The sequence below is a fragment of the Cydia fagiglandana genome, chromosome 19, assembly GCF_963556715.1.
Source record: "Cydia fagiglandana chromosome 19, ilCydFagi1.1, whole genome shotgun sequence".
Taxonomy (NCBI): domain Eukaryota; kingdom Metazoa; phylum Arthropoda; class Insecta; order Lepidoptera; family Tortricidae; genus Cydia; species Cydia fagiglandana.
In genome coordinates this window covers 15480499-15501467 of record NC_085950.1, presented here as the reverse complement: position 1 = coordinate 15501467, position 20969 = coordinate 15480499, and the positions used below count along the sequence as shown (strand labels likewise).

At 36.9% G+C, this 20969-nt stretch overlaps 1 protein-coding gene across 1 annotated transcript; it reads right to left on the bottom strand.

Moving 5' to 3' along the window:
* Positions 1-9202: 9202 nt before the first annotated feature.
* On the bottom strand, positions 9203-15707 carry LOC134674235 (formin-like protein 1). The gene is made up of 3 exons (XM_063532296.1): positions 15273-15707; positions 14292-14789; positions 9203-9319 (listed from the first exon to the last, which is right to left on the bottom strand). Exons 1-3 carry the CDS (start codon positions 15705-15707, stop codon positions 9203-9205), a joined length of 1050 nt encoding a protein of 349 aa, XP_063388366.1.
* Positions 15708-20969: the final 5262 nt, after the last annotated feature.

Here is a 20969-nt window from a genome sequence, read left to right as displayed (position 1 = left end):
TTTTTTACATTTATGTTTTTGATGGGATATCAATACTTTTTGTAAAGAAAACTAGGCAGGTATTGAGATTTAATGTTTTTTCTTGTGTTTCCGCTGCATGTTTTTTACTTCTGTTCTTTGTATTAATTATGTGGTGCCGCGTGCCGCCAACGACACAGCGTTGGCCGGTTGTTTAGCGCGTATTACAGGTTTTTTGTATGGGGACCCCCCCTATTTTTTCACTTTTTTTATTTTGAGATTTTTCCTACGCTTACACACAATTACCGAGCTGGATTCCAAATTTCATCCTTCTAGGTCATCTGGAAGTAGGTTAGGTTTAGGTACTATATGTCAGTCACAATAAAAAAGAAATTTGTATGGGGAGCCCCCCTATTTATTAATTTTTTTTTGTTTTTAGATTTTTTCCTACGCTTACACACAATAACCGAGCTGGATTCCAAATTTCATCCTTCTAGGTCATCTGGAAGTAGGTTAGGTTTAGGTACTTATATGTCAGTCACAATAAAAAATGGTTTTCAACGACACACCGTTGGCCGGTTGTTTAGCGCGTATTACAGGTTTTTTGTATGGGGACCCCCCCTATTTTTTCACTTTTTTTATTTTGAGATTTTTCCTACGCTTACACACAATTACCGAGCTGGATTCCAAATTTCATCCTTCTAGGTCATCTGGAAGTAGGTTAGGTTTAGGTACTATATGTCAGTCTCAATAAAAAAGAAATTTGTATGGGGACCCCCCCTATTTATTAATTTTTTTTTGTTTTTAGATTTTTTCCTACGCTTACACACAATAACCGAGCTGGATTCCAAATTTCATCCTTCTAGGTCATCTGGAAGTAGGTTAGGTTTAGGTACTTATATGTCAGTCACAATAAAAAATGGTTTTTTTGTATGGGGACCCCCCCTATTGTATAACTTTTTTTAATTTTTAGATTTTTTCCTACGCTTTCACACAATAACTGAGCTGGATTCCAAATTTCATCCTTCTAGGTCATCTGGAAGTAGGTTAGGTTTAGGTACTATATGTCAGTCACAATAAAAAAGAAATTTGTATGGGGACCCCCCCTATTTATTAATTTTTTTTTGTTTTTAGATTTTTTCCTACGCTTACACACAATAACCGAGCTGGATTCCAAATTTCATCCTTCTAGGTCATCTGGAAGTAGGTTAGGTTTAGGTACTTATATGTCAGTCACAATAAAAAATGGTTTTCAACGACACACCGTTGGCCGGTTGTTTAGCGCGTATTACAGGTTTTTTGTATGGGGACCCCCCCTATTTTTTCACTTTTTTTATTTTGAGATTTTTCCTACGCTTACACACAATTACCGAGCTGGATTCCAAATTTCATCCTTCTAGGTCATCTGGAAGTAGGTTAGGTTTAGGTACTATATGTCAGTCACAATAAAAAAGAAATTTGTATGGGGACCCCCCCCTATTTATTATTTTTTTTTTGTTTTTAGATTTTTTCCTACGCTTACACACAATAACCGAGCTGGATTCCAAATTTCATCCTTCTAGGTCATCTGGAAGTAGGTTAGGTTTAGGTACTTATATGTCAGTCACAATAAAAAATGGTTTTTTTGTATGGGGACCCCCCTATTGTATAACTTTTTTTAATTTTTAGATTTTTTCCTACGCTTTCACACAATAACTGAGCTGGATTCCAAATTTCATCCTTCTAGGTCATCTGGAAGTAGGTTAGGTTTAGGTACTATAGGTATGTCAGTCAGTCTTAAAATTTACGACTTTTTGACCTTCATATCTTTATAACCGTTTGAGCTAGCTTCATGAAATTTGGGCTTCTAGATATCCTTATGGATATAATTAAACACACGTAGTTTTATGTGTTTACGTTAAAGATGTTTTGAGTTATAGAAGGGTCAAAAGTGGGACCAAGTGGTTCGTGTAATATTACACTTGGCGCTGGCTAGCCAGTTCCTTTGCTTGAACTTGGCTTGACACGCTGCCGCGTGTCTAGATAACGTGACCTGTAAATATTATAGATAGATAAGCAGTGGGGCTAAATAAAAATGATACATAAAAATGCGATGTGCATAATCAGTATAATTACTTCCGAAACATAAATTCATCCAAATCGGGATTTTCTTTATAATCGTGTCTTACCTAGATTAGGTTACCTCTCCGTAGACTTCTAATATAGATTTTTACGCACGATTTATGCATAATTCTACATTATTTCTATTATGTCATTTTCTATAGAGTTGCGTGTTGTACTCGCCATAACGAGGGGCCTGCTGGGTTAACCCCGCTTTATTTCCCTGTCAAATTGAGTTGGGAGCGATATGACAGCTCAGGGGCGAATCGCAACAAAAAGTGATTCATGTTGCTGTTATCGTTAAGAATGACATTATAATTTGCTTGTATTTTGTGACAAATTATGTGCATATGAGGCATTAAATTACCGTTGTGTTCTAGAAGAGGACGTGATATTTTGAAAGGTATTAGATGGGTGTAGTTAAGACATGTTGTTACTTTTATTTTTTCAAGGAAACATTCCTTTTCTTTTTTAACCGACTTCCAAATCTCAAAGAAGGAGGTTATCAATTCGGTTGTATGTTTTTTTTTATTTTTTTTATTTTTTTTATTTTTATTTTTTTTTATGTTTGTTACTCCATAACTCCGTCATTACTGGACCGATTTTGAAAATTATTTTTTTGATTGTATGTATATGCATACAGATTGGTCCCGTTTTTGTCAAAATCCAGTTCTGATGATGGGATCTATGAGGAATCGATGGAACTCCTCAAATCTTAAAGGCATACATATGGTGATTTTTGTGTTTTTATCAACAAATCAAGCATATACATTCAAAAACGTGACATTTGATGAAGTGGAACTGCTGATGATGATCAGAACGGAACTCTTCAACGACGCATAGTTCACCTTTGGCGATTTGTCCTCTTCGTTATGTTTGTTAAGCAAGTTAAGTTTTTAAGCCACAATTTTGTCAAGCTTGAGTTCTGATGATGGGATCCATGAGAAATCGAGGGAACTCCTCAAATTTTAAAGGCATGCGTATAGAGATTTTTGTATTTTCATCAGAAAATCAAGCATTTTCATTAAAAACTGTCGCATTTGATGAAGTGGAACTGCTGATGATGATCAGAACGGAACTCTTCAACGACGCATAGTTCACGTTTGGCGATTTGTCCTCTTCGTTATGTTTGTTAAGCAAGTTTAGTTTTTAAGCCACATTTCTGTCAAGCTCGAGTTCTGATGATGGGATCCATAAGGAATCGAGGGAACTTCTCAAATCTTAAAGGCATACGTATAGAATTTTTTGTATTTTCATCATAAAATCAAGCATTTACATTAAAAACTGTCGCATTTGATGAAGTGGAACTGCTGATGATGATCAGAACAGAACTCTTCAACGACGCATAGTACATGTTTGGTGATTTCGAATCGGACCGGGACTCGGACCCGGATTCGGGCCCGGACCCGGACCCGGACTCGGATCGGGACTCGGACCCGGACTCTCACTCAGAGACCCGGACCTTGACCCGGAAAACCAATATGATACCTAAACTAAATAAACCACTATGATTACCTACCATAAAATGTGGGTATGATGATGCCAAACCCCTCCCGCTCAAACTCCCGTACACCGCACCGCATGCGCCGTTAAGTGGGTTAGGTTAGGTTTGAACTGCGATCCTCACAGAATCGAACAAAAGTGGGTTAGGTTTGGTTAGAACTGCGAGTCTTACAGAAACGAAATGCTACTAGAAAAGTGGGTTTGATTAGGTTCGAACTGCGATCCTCACAGAACCGAACTGCTATCAGAGAAGTGGGTTAGGTTAGGCTAGAACTACGACCCTTACGGAAATGAAATGCTACTAGAAAGTACTGGTTTTACCTCCTTTTCTACATAGTGCACGATGGTGCATCGTGGTGGTGGTGGTGATGGTGCAAGATTATGGTAGATGTACCATAATCTTTCACCGGGCCCCATAGAAGTCGGTTTTTTTTTCTTAAAAATTATGTACCTTTTCATTACAGTTTATTTGATTAAAGTTCCCGATGTTATTTAAAAACTAGACTTGCTTAATTTGTACTGAATAATCATGACCCATAGCACTGCACTATAATAAATATAAACACCACACGATTGCATAACTTACCTGAAGCAGCTCAAGATCTGACGTAATTAAATGATAATGCAAATTTTGGATGCAAATGCAAATCAAGAAATTACGTTCAGAAGCTCATATTACACACTCATCTTAATACGAATTCGAATCTAATGTACTCTTGTAACAAGGTTGCAATTGGGATGACTGTATTATTAAGATACGAGCGTGAAAAGTTTTACTTTGAGATGCAAATGCCTTGAGGTTGGCGTTGGAGCAACAGAGCACGTTCGTCGAACATTATCTGCGTTTGTTTGGTGTATTAGTAGGATATCAGGGGAAATGCAGTCTCCACAGCTATTTACATGGCTGAAAAAAGAGAAAGTACTATTTTATACTACATGCGATCGCGGTTCATATTTACTTAAGTCTAACACGCCAAATGATCAAAAAATGCCTTCATGGGTATTGAAGTATTAGTAAGTAACTAGCGACCCTCGCTCCGCAAGGGTTACACAAAACCTTAACAAAATATAACTAACCTAACCTAAACCTTCCTCATAATTACATTTTTGATACGTAAAGATCGCATGAAAATCCGTTCAAAAGTTTATCACGAACATACATACAGACAGACGCGGCGGAGAATTTTGTTTTATAAGTTGCAGTGATGAGTATTAACCGTAGAAGATACCAAATGCTAAGTATTACAATTAATTCATTACTAAAGGCGCTTATGTACTTACATAGCCATCGAAGAAACAACATACAAATACTGCAACAAATTCATATTACGTCTGCTTTGAAATGAAGAGCCATTTGATTGATGATATCGATCGCAGAACCGTGAACTAGTCGGATAATTTAAAATAGTGCGCAATATTCTCATACATTTCCTGTAATTATAGTTTTGGGTAGAATTCGGAAGTTTTTAATAATGCCTGGGAAGTAGCCATTCACAAGGAGGGGCGGTTTCAATTAGGCTGTTGTGATTAATTAAAAAGACGTGGTCTAAATATAGATAAGAGGAAACCGGTCGTTGCGTGCGATGCCCTGTTACTAGGTTGACTGATAACCTTTATTTCGTTCTGTCCCGTTACCTACGTTAATGAATGTCTAATTTTGTACAATTAATTATGTTTTTTTAAAACAACGTTGTAATTAATTTATGCCTCATTTCTTTTAATTAATCAGCAAATAGCCTATTCCATTTTCCTATAATTGCGTATTTATATAGGTACTAGATAGAAAGCATCACATATTGTTAACAATAATTATAAAAAAATATGTGTACTGTACTTAGGAAAAAACTCTACTTAAATTAGTCTTACTAAATATTTCAATATTAAACATTAAACAGATTGAAATTATTAATCAGTCGAACAGTCAAATTTAACCAGACAATACGAGCTAATACAAAAGGAAGAAGTTGTTATTAATAACACATTTATGATAGTAAGCTCTGGCCAACGTGGGGTTCGAACAGACATTATTGGATTACCGGTCCAACGTGCGACGCGCTACCAACTCCGCAGTGGGTTTATTTCTCATAAAGAATTACAAGATTCACTTACATGAGAAAATTTACATGTTAAAACTAAGACTAAGCATACAGTGTACACAAAAAGAAAACATGTTATTCATAGTGGGTAGAAATGCATTACAAGATACTTATTACTAAACGCACGGAACATATTTTTACGTTGCTAACTGCACCACAACCAGCGATGTATGAGGCAGATAAGACGAAACATCCAATGTATTTCCGCATTTTCGGGGTAGGTCCGTAGTAAAGGTTGCTCAGAATGACCTAAACATTAGCGGGTTTGAGTAATTGCTTTTCGTTCAGTTACATACTGTATACATTCCTATTTTATTGAAACCTTAAATAAATCCATGGCCATATTATAAATGCTCAAAGATATTGCCGACACTCAAAGCTCAGTGTGAATGAATACAAATGTGTCTGAAGTATTGCATCTCCAACCCTATAACTGAATAATTCATTTGACATACCGTATTCCCTGGAGAAAGGTATCGATTTTAAATAAACTTTCAGAATGACGCTTTTATTCTGAGTAATAACAGGAAAACCGTAATTTTTGTGGTTTTTATCAAGTATGACCGAGTCTTTGCGTCATGTGACATGCTCGGACGACGTACTTATAATAAACAGGTTTACAAGCTTATAATAAGCATAGGCAAACACAGGCATAGGCTTACAGAGCTAGTTATAGAAGCTGTAGACCAGGCGAGCAAAACTTAAAATTGAATAAATGTATGGCCCCGCCATTTAAAAGTAATCCAAATTGAATCGATAAAAAAGTTATATTTATCTATCGAACCTACTCACAAAATTTGAGAATTACGACCTGTGCCCTGTTTATCAAAAGCTTGTAACTTGTAATTTGTCCCTCTTTGACAGCTTTTGTTAGAAAGAGACTTCCACTTGTATTACAAGTTACAAGGTTTTGATAAACAGGGCACTGAAATGAAAATAAAATGAAATAATTTATTAATAACATAGTTACAAGTCAGATACCGTTGTTGGTTTTAGGATACATAATATACATAAATTTATGATTTAACATATTTATAAATACTTATTTCAACATTATTTCACGTAAGGCAAGGTTAAAGAACTCCCCATAGCTATAAAAGTACACTACGAGTACCCCAGAGTTTTCCGTTTGTTATGGCATCTACTACCCCTCACATTATCTGCCTACACATTTCCAATTTACTAGAAGTTAGATAAAATACTTGATTAGAACAAAATGCTAATAGCCCAGCAATTTCATGAGTCATCAACACGTAATAGCGGTCGCGATCTATATCTTTATGGTAGACATACGGTAATAGGTGGGAGTGAAAAAAAAACTGGGTGATTAATGTTCTGACCAGAGACAGGTTACGTTTTTCATCATTGTTGTACCTAGATAGCGTATAGCGAAACCTATTATGCTCTCTGACAGCTCAGTAGAAGACGTTTTGTGAAACTACAAGTGAAGACGCCATGCTTTACAATAATTAGGGCGAGCGAAGCGAGCCCTATCTCTAATCGACAATCTATGCATTCTTGTAATGAAAAACATGACAGATAATGCGCAAATTAAAAGCCTTTACTATTTCTTTATCTTTGTTTCTGAAACAGTACCTTCCTTTCAAAGTCTGGAAATGTGAAATGCTTTGGGCATAAAAGGTTCAGTTTGATAATAAATTTAGTGACTTAAGTGGTGTTCCAAAAATAATTCTAATGGTATGCGGAAGAACCTGATATAAACTTAACTGACAAATAAAATGAACGTACAGTTGGCTACCAAATATCGCGAATACAAATATCTACGTCAAGCGAATTTCAATTCGCATTTTATTTGATTTGATTCACACAATCATATAATTTTACGCTCCCTCAAATTTGGTTACACGAAGTTTTATCAATAATTGCAGTTATTGAAAAGGAGCAATTCGATTTCAATATGTAGTTACAAATTTTGATTTAATTTCGATTTGAATATTTGTTATAATGTTAGGTATATGGCTGCGATAAGTGCCATAAAATGAGGAAATATGACAAACTCGGCAAAAATTGCGACAGATTAAACAGTACAAAAGTTTTCATTATAATATTATAAAGGATATTTAATTTAAGTAAATAATCTATTTTTCTGTAAGTTGACTGTACACTGCACTGTTTTCGTAATTTCCCCGGTGCCTACAACAAAGCTCTAAACCTACGATGAATAATTTTACATCTTGATTGAGGCAGGATTTACATAATTGACACCGGCTTGCAAAAAATGTCCTTTCACCGCTCTGTCCCTCCTTGATTACTTTAAGATTACAAAATTAACGCATTTCAGCCACAGCGGCTACGAAAAGTAAATTTATGACTTAGCCCAAGAAAATTGATGAAATTGATCTGTATAATCTATGCGTTTTAAGATAAGAGATGAGGAATATTTTTTTAATGAAAATTAAAACGATCTTATTCACAACAGACCTCTAAGACAGACAATAGTACATTTCGATGCTAGTGCGGAAGGTATAATGACATTTCCGCACGTGTATCGAACGACGTTTTTTAATACAGTTGCGAAAAAATAAGAAAAACATTGTTAATCGTACACTAAACAAAAGTGGTAACAGTGACAGCTCGGTTAGACGTCGTCTTTAAGTATATTATATCTATGGGCGTTTGGCAGCTATTCCGTTCCATTCAGTCAACTTATTAAGAACGGAATTTTCAATATTGAATATTAAAAAATAAACGTGTTATAATGATGAAGAGGTAAGTAATTAAATATGAAATATGTAATATTTTTCGTATTCTTACATTAACGGTAGGTTTTTATGCTGATTACGACGTTTAAAGGAAACTAATATTAACACTCATCAATAAGTAGTCGTGAATTGGAACAAGTATAAATTTAAAAAAATTGGAAAAGTAAAAAGCACTAGTTCGAGATAACCAACTTTCCGCACGCTAAACAGCTACGTAAAGTAGCACTGTTTGAGCAACTGTATTAAAAATAACATTTTCACCTCAGCAGCTCGAACAAGGGTACTTTGCTTCTTAAAAACAGTGAGCAAAATGCGATTTTGCTCACCGAGTCACTTTGTCTCACTCAGTGAGCAAAATGCGATTTTGCTGCAAAGTGAGACAAAATGAGTGAGCAAAATCGCATTTTGCTCACTGAGTGAGACTAAATGTCATTCAAGTGACCTTTATAGTCAAATGTCATTTCAACATGCGGGGTATACATATAAGTTCGATATACTTGGGTTCTATTATCTCTGTCCCTCTAGGTATGTTCTCACTGCTTAGGGTGAAAAATTTTATGTACTACACGAGATCAAAGTTATTTACATCTCGTGCGCTTTTGAATCCCTTACTACGCTCAAGATTCTAAATTAGATTCACTCGCTACGCTCGTGAATCTATTATAGAATCTTTCGCTTGCACGGGACTCAAAATAAGCACTCGAAGAAATATCAAACTTTGATCTCTTGTTGTACAAAATAACTATTTTGATAGCAAACCGTTTTACCTTTACGATGATTTAAAAGCGATCTCGCTGATTCTAGACAAAGAGAAAACAATGTCTAGATGTGGCCATTGTTTCCAGGCTTCAAGTTCGAGGGGCCGCCTTTGTGAGTGGGGACAAATGAGGCGCCATTGATTAGAGGATGTCGACAGGTTGCACCGCACACTATTGGATACTGGAAGACCCAATATTTTAAGACTTTTATATTTTTGAATTGTGAGAAGGAAGTTTTTATAGTGTGTAAAGTTTCGTCTAAAAACATCGAAAAGTGCCAAAAATATTAGTGTACACACAATAAAATCCAGAAAGAATACCTTAGGTAGAGAATGCCTTATGGCATTAAGTCCGCCTTTTGTACTATAAGATTTTTCTTTTGTGCAATAAAGATTAAATAAATAAATAAATAAATAAAATCGCTTATACATATTTTTGGCACTTTATCGGCATCGATATTTTTAGACGTCACTGTACGGTGCAGCCCAATGTCTGTCGATTATCTAATTAAATATATCTGCTCCAATTGATGAGTCTTATGGGCCAGCCTATATAGTACAATTTTAGACTATAGTAGCTGCAATACCAACTGGCGACTGAGGTCATAATGGCATCTCTTTCACTCTTGGTTGGTCTTAACAAGGGTAATGGAGATAGCATTATGACCTCAGTCGCCAATTGTTTTTGCGTTGAGTATTTATTAATGACGATTTTAAAACCCTTTAAAAGTAAAGCTGAATATGAATAATGGAGCGATTCAGGCCGACTTTCCAACCACGCCACGTAATATATCCGTGCCGTGCACACTTGAACTTCGTATCTATGTCAAATATCAAATATCAAATATCAAATATCAACATTTATTCAGCAAATAGGCCACAAGGGCACTTTTACACGTCAACATTGAATTTACATAAAAGCAAAAATAATAACATCAACAATTTTATAAATTAAAACTAACAATTCAATCTAACGTATTACAATTACTAAGAGATGTATATGGTCTCTTAATGTCGAATTACATACAAAATACAGATAAAAAAACACACACAAAAAATCTATAATATTTAGAGGTGTAAATGTCTCTAGGTGTCAGAACTATAAGATTATATAGTTTATCAAGTTATCCTTAGAGATGTATAGGGTCTCCAAGAGTCAATATCCTGTATAATTAATACATTCATTAAAAGAAAAGAAACATACGAGAACAGAATGAGGCGTCTCACTGTAATTAATTAATAAAAGTTACTAAGTATAATAGCTCGTGTTAGCTTAACAGACCAGTCTCCACAAACAGCACCCGTTCACGAGTATGACGCGTATCTCAGCCATCGCCTCCCTCAACCTTCATTCGGGAAAGTGGCGACCCGATCAACAACGCCACCGTAAGCAAAGACTTTTAAGCGAGCATGACATGTTCAAGCTACCGGCCTATATTAATATTAAAATAGTAATAACATGTAGCTGTAAGACACGGCATTTTGTGCTCATATGTTACATAAAAAGACAGTAATATAGCTTCACATAATTACTAGCCTAAGTTGACTTAGAGATGTAAAGGTCTCTAAGTGTCAGAAACATTAAAAATATAGGTAAGTATGTACAATCAAAAATAAAAATCAAATAAATAAATATGTACTTAGAGATGTATAAGGTCTCCAAGTGTCCAAAACTAAAATTCAATTAAACAATATAATCAAGCGAGAACATCATTGTCTCATGTGTCAATTCTACTGGACACTAGCATATTTAATTCAGTGTAAAAAAAAAACAATATTTATTTAATTCTTATTATACTAATGAAACCAATCAAGCTACCGGCTTAAAAGCATCTCTATCGTTTATAAAATCATTTACAGTGTAGTACGCCTTACATAACAAGGAGTGCTTAATGTGCGACTTAAATTTGTGAAGTGGTAAATTCACTACATCAGTGGGGACTTTGTTATAAAAACGTGTACAGTTCCCGACGAAAGACGTACTAACCTTACGGAGGCGGTGGGCGGGCACGGCAAGTTTATGTTTGTTTCTAGTGTTATAGTTATGGATATCACTGTTAACCTTGAATTCGTGGATGTTTTTCCGAACATACATAATATTCTCTAGTATGTATTGAGATGCAACGGTAAGAATGTTAACTTCTTTGAATTTCTCTCTTAGGGATACTCGAGCGCCCAGTCCATAGATGGAACGTACAGCTCGTTTTTGCAGCACAAATATTGTCTGAATATCTGCCGCTTTTCCCCACAACAGAATTCCATAAGACATAACACTATGGAAGTAACTATAGTATACCAGCCTGGCCGTCTCTACGTTTGTCAGCTGTTTGATTCTCCTCACTGCATAGGCTGCTGAACTAAGTTTTCCGGCTAGAGTGCCTATATGTGCATGCCATTGCAGTTTGGAGTCTAAAGTGACTCCCAGGAAAACAGTTCGGTCCTCAAATTCCAGCGTATCACCTTTTATTTTAATCTTGCCGTTATTTACCTGCTTGACGTTAGGTAGCGTAAACTTGATGCATTTGGTTTTCTTGGCGTTCAAAAGCAAATTGTTTGCCGTAAACCAGTTTACAATGGTAGATAGCGCGTCATTAATGCTCTCGAAGCTATTTTCCTTTCTGTCCACTTTAAATATAAGGGAAGTGTCATCTGCAAATAACACTATATCATGTCTATCTTGCACAACTTTTGGTAAGTCATTAATGTATACCAAAAACAGGAAGGGACCAAGAATTGAACCTTGAGGCACTCCGAGGGCTACCGGGGACCCCGCCGATTGAGTTCCATTAATAACTACTCGCTGAGTTCTATCCGAAAGGTACGATGAGACCAGGTCAAGGGCACTAGCTTTTATCCCATAGCGGCTTAATTTTCTCTTTAAATTTTCGTGATCAACGCAATCAAATGCCTTTGACAGATCACAGAAAATTCCAACAGCATCTTGAGCTTTTTCCCAAGCATCAAAGATGTGTTTTAGAAGTACCGCACCGGCGTCAGTAGTTGATCGACCTTTGGTGAAACCAAATTGATTGCTATCAAGCAGTTTGTTTCTGTTGAAATGTGACAATAGTTGATTCAGAATAAGTTTCTCGAACACTTTGCTTAATGCCGGTAGTATTGAAATCGGTCTAAAGTTCGTGGGATCTGTTCTCGTTCCTGATTTAAACAGAGGGATAATTTTGCTATGTTTCATAATATCTGGAAAAATTCCAGCATCAATGCATCTGTTGAAAATCTCAGCTAAGTATGGTGTAATTGACTCAATGATGGAATCTAATACTTTGACAGACAGGCCCCAAAGATCTTCTGTTTTCTTTAAATTTAAAGACCTAAAAGTCTTAAGAACTATATTCGATGAGACATACGAAAATTTGAAGATTTCTGTACATTCTGCCACATTTGTCTTCAAAATTTCTTCAGCGACGTCTGGCGATGAATTAAGGGATCTTGTTGTTTCTACCGGGATATTCGAGAAAAACCGCTCAAAATGATCTGCTACTTCACGGTCGGAACTTACTAAAGTGTCAGCAATTCGTAGGTTGTAGTGCGGATCCTTCAGTTTACGTTTTCCAGTTTCATTACTGATAACTTGCCATACAGTTTTGACTTTATCGCTGGAATTTAGGATCTTTTTCGACAAATAATCGGCTTTAGCGGCGACACACAACATTTTAAAAGATTTAGAATAATTTTTGACGTACTCTAGAAATTCCGGGCTTTTATCAGTTGCCTTTAAATCATATAAGTCGTAGAGCCGGCGTCTTTTCTCGTGAATATCCGGTGTAGCCCAGTCGCTAAATTTAGTCTTAGCCTTGCCTTGCACCTTTTTCTGAATGAAACAGGCATCAAATTCCTTTTTAATACAATTAAACAACTCGGAACTCAAACAGTCAGGGTTTTCCTGGGTACATGAAAGACAACATAATTGTTTAGTAATATTACGATTGAATAAACCTAGGCGACTTTCGGAAATCGGCCTGCACAAAGTATCTTGAGGAATTTCTTCAGTTTTCCCGCTGAAAGAAGCTTTTAGTCCACAGTGGTCAGAACTTAGGTTGTTAATAACAGATTTACTAATCGCGTCATTATTACTAAAGATGTTATCTATACATGTAGCACTGGTTGCTGTGACTCGAGTGGGTTCACAAAATAAATTGACTAAATTGAAGGATTTAAAAGTATTTAGTAACCTTCCACATAATGGCGAATTTTCTAGCAAATTAATATTGAAATCACCACATACAATTATTTTTTTATGACTTCCAAAAACACTACTAAGTACTTCATCTATGACCGATTCGAATAAGTTATAGTCTGCCGATGGGGGCCTGTACACGCATATAATTATAAATTGTTCCAATTCAACACAAGAAAGTTCTATAAGGCGTTCCACTGACATGTCAACAATGTCTTTACGCTCCTTACTTTTTAAATTATGTTTTACCATTATCAATGACCCGCCGCGATTGCAAGATCTCCTAAAAAATGAACTTACTATACTATGATTATTGAAATTAAACATAAATTCATGATCTTTAAGCCAGTGCTCAGTTATACAGAGAATGTCAATATTCGAGTACTGTATAAACAAATCAATTTCGTGTTCCTTACAGGTAAATCCTTGGATATTTTGATGAACTAAGTTCAATAAATTGGTTTTACCAAACATACTAGCATCACAGTGATCAATATGAGCGGAGCCGGCTGGTGCACACGTTGTCGTAGCGATTAGTTTAAATTCAAATCACCAGGCGGCTCCATCTCAAACCCTATGCTACCAAGGCGTAAAATACTACGCGACTTAAGGCTATTAGACGCCGTGCTAGCCACGACGGGGTCTTCAATATTATATGCTAACAGGTTAGCACACTCTACAAGACATCTTCTCGGTAGGTAGGTCCTCTTATGGGGCATAACAAAATCTTCTATAAATTTATTCGTATCAAAATACGAAATCGTACTACTGTACAAGGAAAGGTTATACAATAAAGAATTGTAATGAAATACCCTCTTATTGACCTTGCTCGACATTCTATAAGGGAGCGCACAGATAATTATTTTAGCAACCTCTCCCCGGTCAATCGCCGACAGCGTAGCGGATAATTTTAAGATATCTCGCTTAGTACAGTCTAAACTATTCCCTAATAAAACTACAAGCGTCGAGTCGCGGTCAAACTCGCCCGCAGAAATAGATTCGATCAAACGATCGACAGAGGCGCCCGGGTGACAGTGGTTGACGACGCCCTGCGACAAGCGCTGCGCCAGCAGCACGCCCAGGCCGGCGCCCACCTCGTCCGAGTACAGCAGCGTGCGGCGGCCGGCGGCGCGCGGGCGGCGCGGCGGCGGCGGCGGGGCCGCCCCAGACCCGAGGCGGGGCGGCGCTGGTGCTGGCGAGGGGAGGCCTGGCGGCGATGGAGCTGGCGAGACAGGGCTCGGCGGGGATGGCGCAGGCTCGACGTAGGTCAGCAGCGACAGAGCCAGCTTGACAAGGCTCGGCGGTGAAGGGGCCGGCTCGACGAGGCACGGCAGCGACGGAGTCGGCTCGGCTCGGCCCGGCCCCGATGGAACCTGCTCGGCTCGGCTCGGCGGTGACGATGGCGGCGGGGGCGCCGGATCCGCGACGCGAGGGGCGGGCTCGGAGTCGCCGCGCAGCTCGGGCGCGCGGGCGGCGCGCGACGCGAACAAGGCGCGCAGCGCGGGCGAGTCCGGCGCGGCGGGGCGGGGCGGTGGCCGCGGCGAGTCCATACGCAGAGTGTAGCCGCTCCCCGGTTCTAGAACATTATTCATAAAGGCTATGTATTCCTGTAACGCTTTACTTGACAGTTCGTCTCTATTATTTAAGTTTTTCAACTTTAATTCTAATTTTTCTAGTTCATCGGAGCGATGACTCAATTCTTCTACTGTCCGGTCTAGTTGGTATTGGCAGTTTAGAAGTTCATCGCTTAAGGCGACACTGTTACATTTGGATTGTATCATTTTGAATATTGAATTATGGCGTTTTAGCAAAAGTTTAGATTTCTTTATGAATCTACTGAGTTTTAAATATTTTTTTATTTTTTTGGATCCTTTCAGTGCGACTCTAATATCACTACTGCCTTCAATGTGCACAGAACTTTTTAAATCTACTGTTTCTACCATTGGGGAGAACCCTATGCTATCATCGACTGAATCTACATCAAAGCTATTAATTTCAGCAAAAATACTTAAATTATTGTCTCGCAGTCCGGAGTGGCCGGAGCAATACTTGCAACTATGTTTTGTTTCTGACTCCTCCAGCTGCTGTTCTAAGTCCTGGATGCGTTGTAATGCCTGCTCATGTATCTCCTGACAATTCTTGAACTGATCAACGGCAGCTTGAAGTTCATCCCGCTGCCCCTGCATGTCTTCGAACTCAACATCCTGGTTAGCGAGCTGAGACTTGAGGGTTGTGTTTATTCTAACAACTTGCTCAAATTGCTCTGCACTCTCTTCCTGTTCTTGAAGGAGTCTTTTGTTCAATTCTTCGGCTGTTTTCAGTTCTTTCTGTAATTGCTGCATTTTAGCAACCAGGACATCCCTGCGTGTAGTCATCTTAGTAGTTTGAGCTGTAAACATATTGGTAGTGTATGACATCTGAGCAAAATAGATGAATGAAATTCAATGCTTCTAACAGAATATAGTGATTTAAAAAAAAATGTAAACTACAAATGACTTGATTTGTAAGTGATAACTGTGATAAGCTTCTTAGAATTTATACAATAAATTTCATAATTTGCTGTTTTATAAGTTAACTGCTTACCGCAGGGTATGATTTAATGGTTCTTAAGGTGATTTAAGAATGAATTAAGATATTTAGGTATGTTAAAATCCTGTTATGTTTTAAACAAAGTTCTCCTCAAATCGTATGAAGGTAGCAAAAAAAAGTATGACAATTAGAAATAAACTAAAAACTAGGCTTATAAATTATGAAAACAATACTCATCTGTAAAATCTTCGGTGAAATACAGGCAAAAACGGTGTAATTTTTAAATCTGGAACGTTACATCGTTGACAGTTTCCATGTTTTTTGTCGTCAATATATTTCTTCTTATGTTAATGTAACACTTTAGATAATGATACAGCACTATAATTGCGACGTGCAGGTTCTATTTATCACCATAACTTGTTAATTATTCCATTATAATAATTATAATTACTTATTTAAATACGCAGAGCTAATTTGACGTTTGGTCCCGGCCAGTGTTGCCAGGAATCATGCATAACGCATTTACTTTTAGGGTCACTTACAAAATCCAAATGTAACGAAAATTGAGCTACCTACTTAATTTTACCATGTGATCGCTTACATGTTTGGTCTATCAATAATAACTTTATTTATTTATTTATTTATATGAGCCTAGAGTGTCCCACTGCTGGGCAAAGGCCTCCCTCCTCCCTTTCCACGCATCCCGGTTTTGACCCATCTCCCACCAGTTCCTATCAAAGGCGTCAAGGTCATCTCGCCAACGCCGCCGAGGTTTGCCGCGACCCCGGGTTTGATGTGGGACCAAATTGGTTACTGTTTTTGCCCACATAAACAATGCGGCGGCGGCAATAATAACTTAGTCCACGATATATTATGATTCAATTTTATTTTGCCCTTGTAAAAAATACAGTTAATTGAGTAAACTCACTTCTAGGAAACTTAGATGTCTATGTCGCTGCGGCAAAAATTGATGAAAGCGATCCAGGTAAGGACTTCGGCCGTCATTAACTGATAGTCAATGGAACCTCAATTTGATGACAAGGGCTCCGCAGCTTAGATAGAGCACAAGCTAGGGCAAATACGCCATAGGACGGTTTTCCTTTTTAAGCTTTTATTTAACTTGCCCTGTCAGTATGTGAGTTTGTTTGTATGTGAGTTGTAAGTGACGATGTGTCAAATCTTGGAAGCTAAAGACCCACTACCCTATTTCGACTAATCAATCAATCAATCCTTAAAGGACTTAAGACACTCCGAGTACTTACGCTGTGATAATCTCAATTTTCAAAGAAATAAAAGTATTTTTTTGTTTTTATAAATCTTAACTAGAGCTCTACAGCTCAAAGAGTCACTAGTTATTTAGTAGAAATTGAAAAACACCCATACATTTAAAATACACCGGCTTCAGCAGACATAAGTGTGCTTATAAGACTTTGGAGTTTCCTTAATTCCTTACGTTATGGGAAAACATACTGCCGTTTTTTTGTCACTAAGTAATTGTCCTTTTGTATTTTGTCGGCTGACATCACCCACACAGATTCAATAGAGGCAGAATTTTGTAAATATTTTTCACCACACCAGCTCGGAAAGAATTACTTGGCGTTATAAATAAAGTATTTGTATTTGCACTTCAAAAACGAATAGCAAAGTTGCATTTTATCCACATGTGAGGCAAAGTAATCAAATGCAAATTTTGAGTTGTTTTCTTATGTTTGCTGGTAGAATTGACTTTTAAATGATGATTTTGGATGATAAATATTTAATAACATTCATTTGGATTTGATTTGGTTTGATTTTGTTTGATATTTTACATTTAATATTTGCTTCGGGTTGGTGTGGTGAAAAATTTTGTGTTTCACTCGGGGGCAAATTTTGTTTAACCGCTCGTGCTAATATTGATACCCGAGCAAGCGAAAGATTCCAAAATTGAACCGCGAGCGTAGCGAGTGGTTCGAAAAATGGAATCTTGAGCGTTGCGAGGGTTTCAAAGCACGAGGGTTAAACAAAATTTGCCCCCGAGTGAAACACAAAATTTTTCACCACACCAACCCGAAGCAAACAACTTTGCCCCCTTGTAAAACAAATAACTATAATTGAGTTCTATTCTCGTGCCTTTGTAGGTAGGTAGTTGTTTCTAAAGTTCAAAGTAATTTGTAGATGAATTAAGATATCCTAGGGTGTAAGATTGCTTATTAGGCTTAGACGGGTGAAAGTAAATCTCCCAAGTTAAACCGGGCTCGGGCACAATACTTCATAATTACGCTCACAGAAATTACACTCCGACCTAACGGCGGTTTGTTAATCTACAGATAAAGAACAGTAGTACTATCCTCGTGGACGCAAGCAATTTTTGCACTTTTGAATTTGGAACTTTTTTTATTTTTATAAGAGTCCATAACTCGAATTTAATTTGTACTTGTTTGAAGTACGCGGGGACTTACCAAGCTTAATTTTAAGACAAAGTACTACAAGATGACGTCGTGCAAGTTTAATCAAATAATTAGTAGTGTAGATAGTTACCAACCTAGAGTTCAGGTAAATCGGAAGTTTAAACTCATTTAAGTCACAAGACCTACTGCATATTTCATAATTTAAGTATCTGTCGTGTCACATACCGGTCAAGAGTGAATGATTTCAAGAACGAGTTTCATGGCATTTTAGAGGTACAATTGTCATGTTTATATTAAATTATAAGTACCTATCGTTGTTGGCACCCATCGAGTAAACAGCCCTAACAAGGATCGGTAAGAAAGCATCAAGTAAGTACTGATATTTTAAGAGCACTGTGTCTAAACCCGCTGTAAGGCGTGCAGTAAATCCAACTCTTGACCTTTTGGTCAAAGAAGTAGAGCGTCCTTAGCAATGTCGGGTATAGTTCGCTGCGGGGAGGCAAGTGATGTGACCCATACGCCATACGCCTTGACAGTAGTGATTATATGTTACAAAAACCGGCCAGGTGAAGTCGCACTCGCCCACCAAGGGTTCCGTACAAAGTTCATATTTTTGTTTTTACATTTTTTTACAAATTTACAGTTTTCAGTGTTTTCCCTGTATTTGTAGTGTAAGACGATATTGAACAATTTCATAGTTCTAGGTCAAAGGGACGTACCATATACATTTTAATTCCCTTGACATTGTCGGAACATAGGTACGTTTTTTTGCGGTATAAACTGCGGTATCTTTTTTTTACGTTAGCGTGGAAGTTTGATTTTAAAGCTTTTAGGGAGCGTAGACCTGAGTATCTATATGGTTTAAATTTCAACTCGATACATCCACGCGTTCCCGAGATAAAGGGTCTTGACAGACAAACAGTCGGGCGGACTAACGGACAGCTGTTCAGCCGAACGAGAAAAAAAAATCTCTTTTTATTAAAAGACTCGCACTTAACCAGTTTTCATTTACAATTTATGATTATACATATTATATTATATGATATAAAAATAATTGTTTTATTTAAATATAAGTTAAGTTCAGAAACCCGGAAAATTAATATTTTAATGTATTTCAAAGATTTGAAGGATATTCCTTTATTTGACAGCTTTGAAAATTCACGTATGTAGATATATCTACTGTTCTTTACTACTAACATATTTACCATTTATTATTATTATGAATGGGCTTACTCATGGCCACAGACTAGCCGAGGCGTAGACGTGGCCTACGATGGAGCGAGCTCGCCCAGAAGGTGCCTGTTCACTCTCGATTTGAAGGTTGCCGGGTTATAAGAACACGGAAATATAGACGCCGGCAAGGAATTCCATTCCTTGGCAGTGCGCATTTAAGGAAAGTAGAAGCAAAGCGCCCTTCAACTTCGCTTTGCTTCGGTCTACCCTGTATTACACATGAAAGTCCATTTTCAATAAAGTATTCATCCTTGGGCATGAACGGAATTTACTTCCTTCCCTGAAAGATTGAATATTTTCCTATTTTCATAATTCTGGAATTTGAAGGTATCTATTTTAGACGTATTATATTTTATCTCGAACCGATAAGTCGGCTGTCTCCCGCAGCTTATTATCGAATCGCTATCCCATTCAATTTTGTATCGATATTGGAAGTTAAGCCGGTGAGTTATAAAATATTTTATTGTTTTGTGATTAAAATTCAGAGACTATTTTTGGGCATTTATTTATGGTCACTTTTATTGTGCATCATAAAGGATAGGTACTCCACTTTCTGCCATCACACTTTAGTAGGAGATGAGTCATTTTAATTTTTAATATCATAATTAAAAATACTATGACATGAAGAATTGGAAATAAATGATTTATATTCAACATTAACAAGACAACAATCATTTTTGTTCCAATATTCGTATATTTATATTTCTTTATTTCAATCACATGCATAAACTTACAGCTAAGGATGTCAAAACGCTTATGCGGTAGGACAATACATACAGATTCTAACATAGTCTAAAGATTAAAACATTGAACCAAAACAAAAACAATCAAATAAGGTCAGGCAATATTTAAGTTTTAGGTTCAGAAATAATATATACCAATACATTTATTATGCTATTTGTGGACATGAAATTACATTGACATTTGAGGCAAAACCGAATATTTATGTTTAGTTTCAAAAAAATTACAGTAAAGTTGAAACCAGTGTAATCTTAATCAAATGGGTGTTTTAACATCATTTCGTCAATTTAGATATCTGATGTTTTTAGTGTCCCCACCGGGTAGGTAAAGTCCAGTTAAAATTGCTTAGTTACCTAAACTTGCGTCTTCCTAAAAGCTCTAAAACGAATACTTACAGCGATTTTATCGGGTCGTCTTAAGATTAACGTCATTATGAATTACGATTTGAGTTTATCGCCGTGAGTTTAAATTTTGACTTAAAATGTATCCGTTAATTAAACTAGGAGGAAAATGAGATATTTTCACCTCGCTATTAAGGCGTTTGTTTAAACTTTGCAATTCATTTTATAAATAATTGTTTAAGTTAAGCTGAGATTGTTTATTTTTATTCTAAGACTATTTATCTTGCGTCTATTATAATGAAAATAGAAATCTAAATTAATATTATCAGAAACAGAATTAATTGGTATTACAGAAGTAATTGGTTATTTCGAGATCTTAAAGGCAATCCAAAAATAAAATATTATT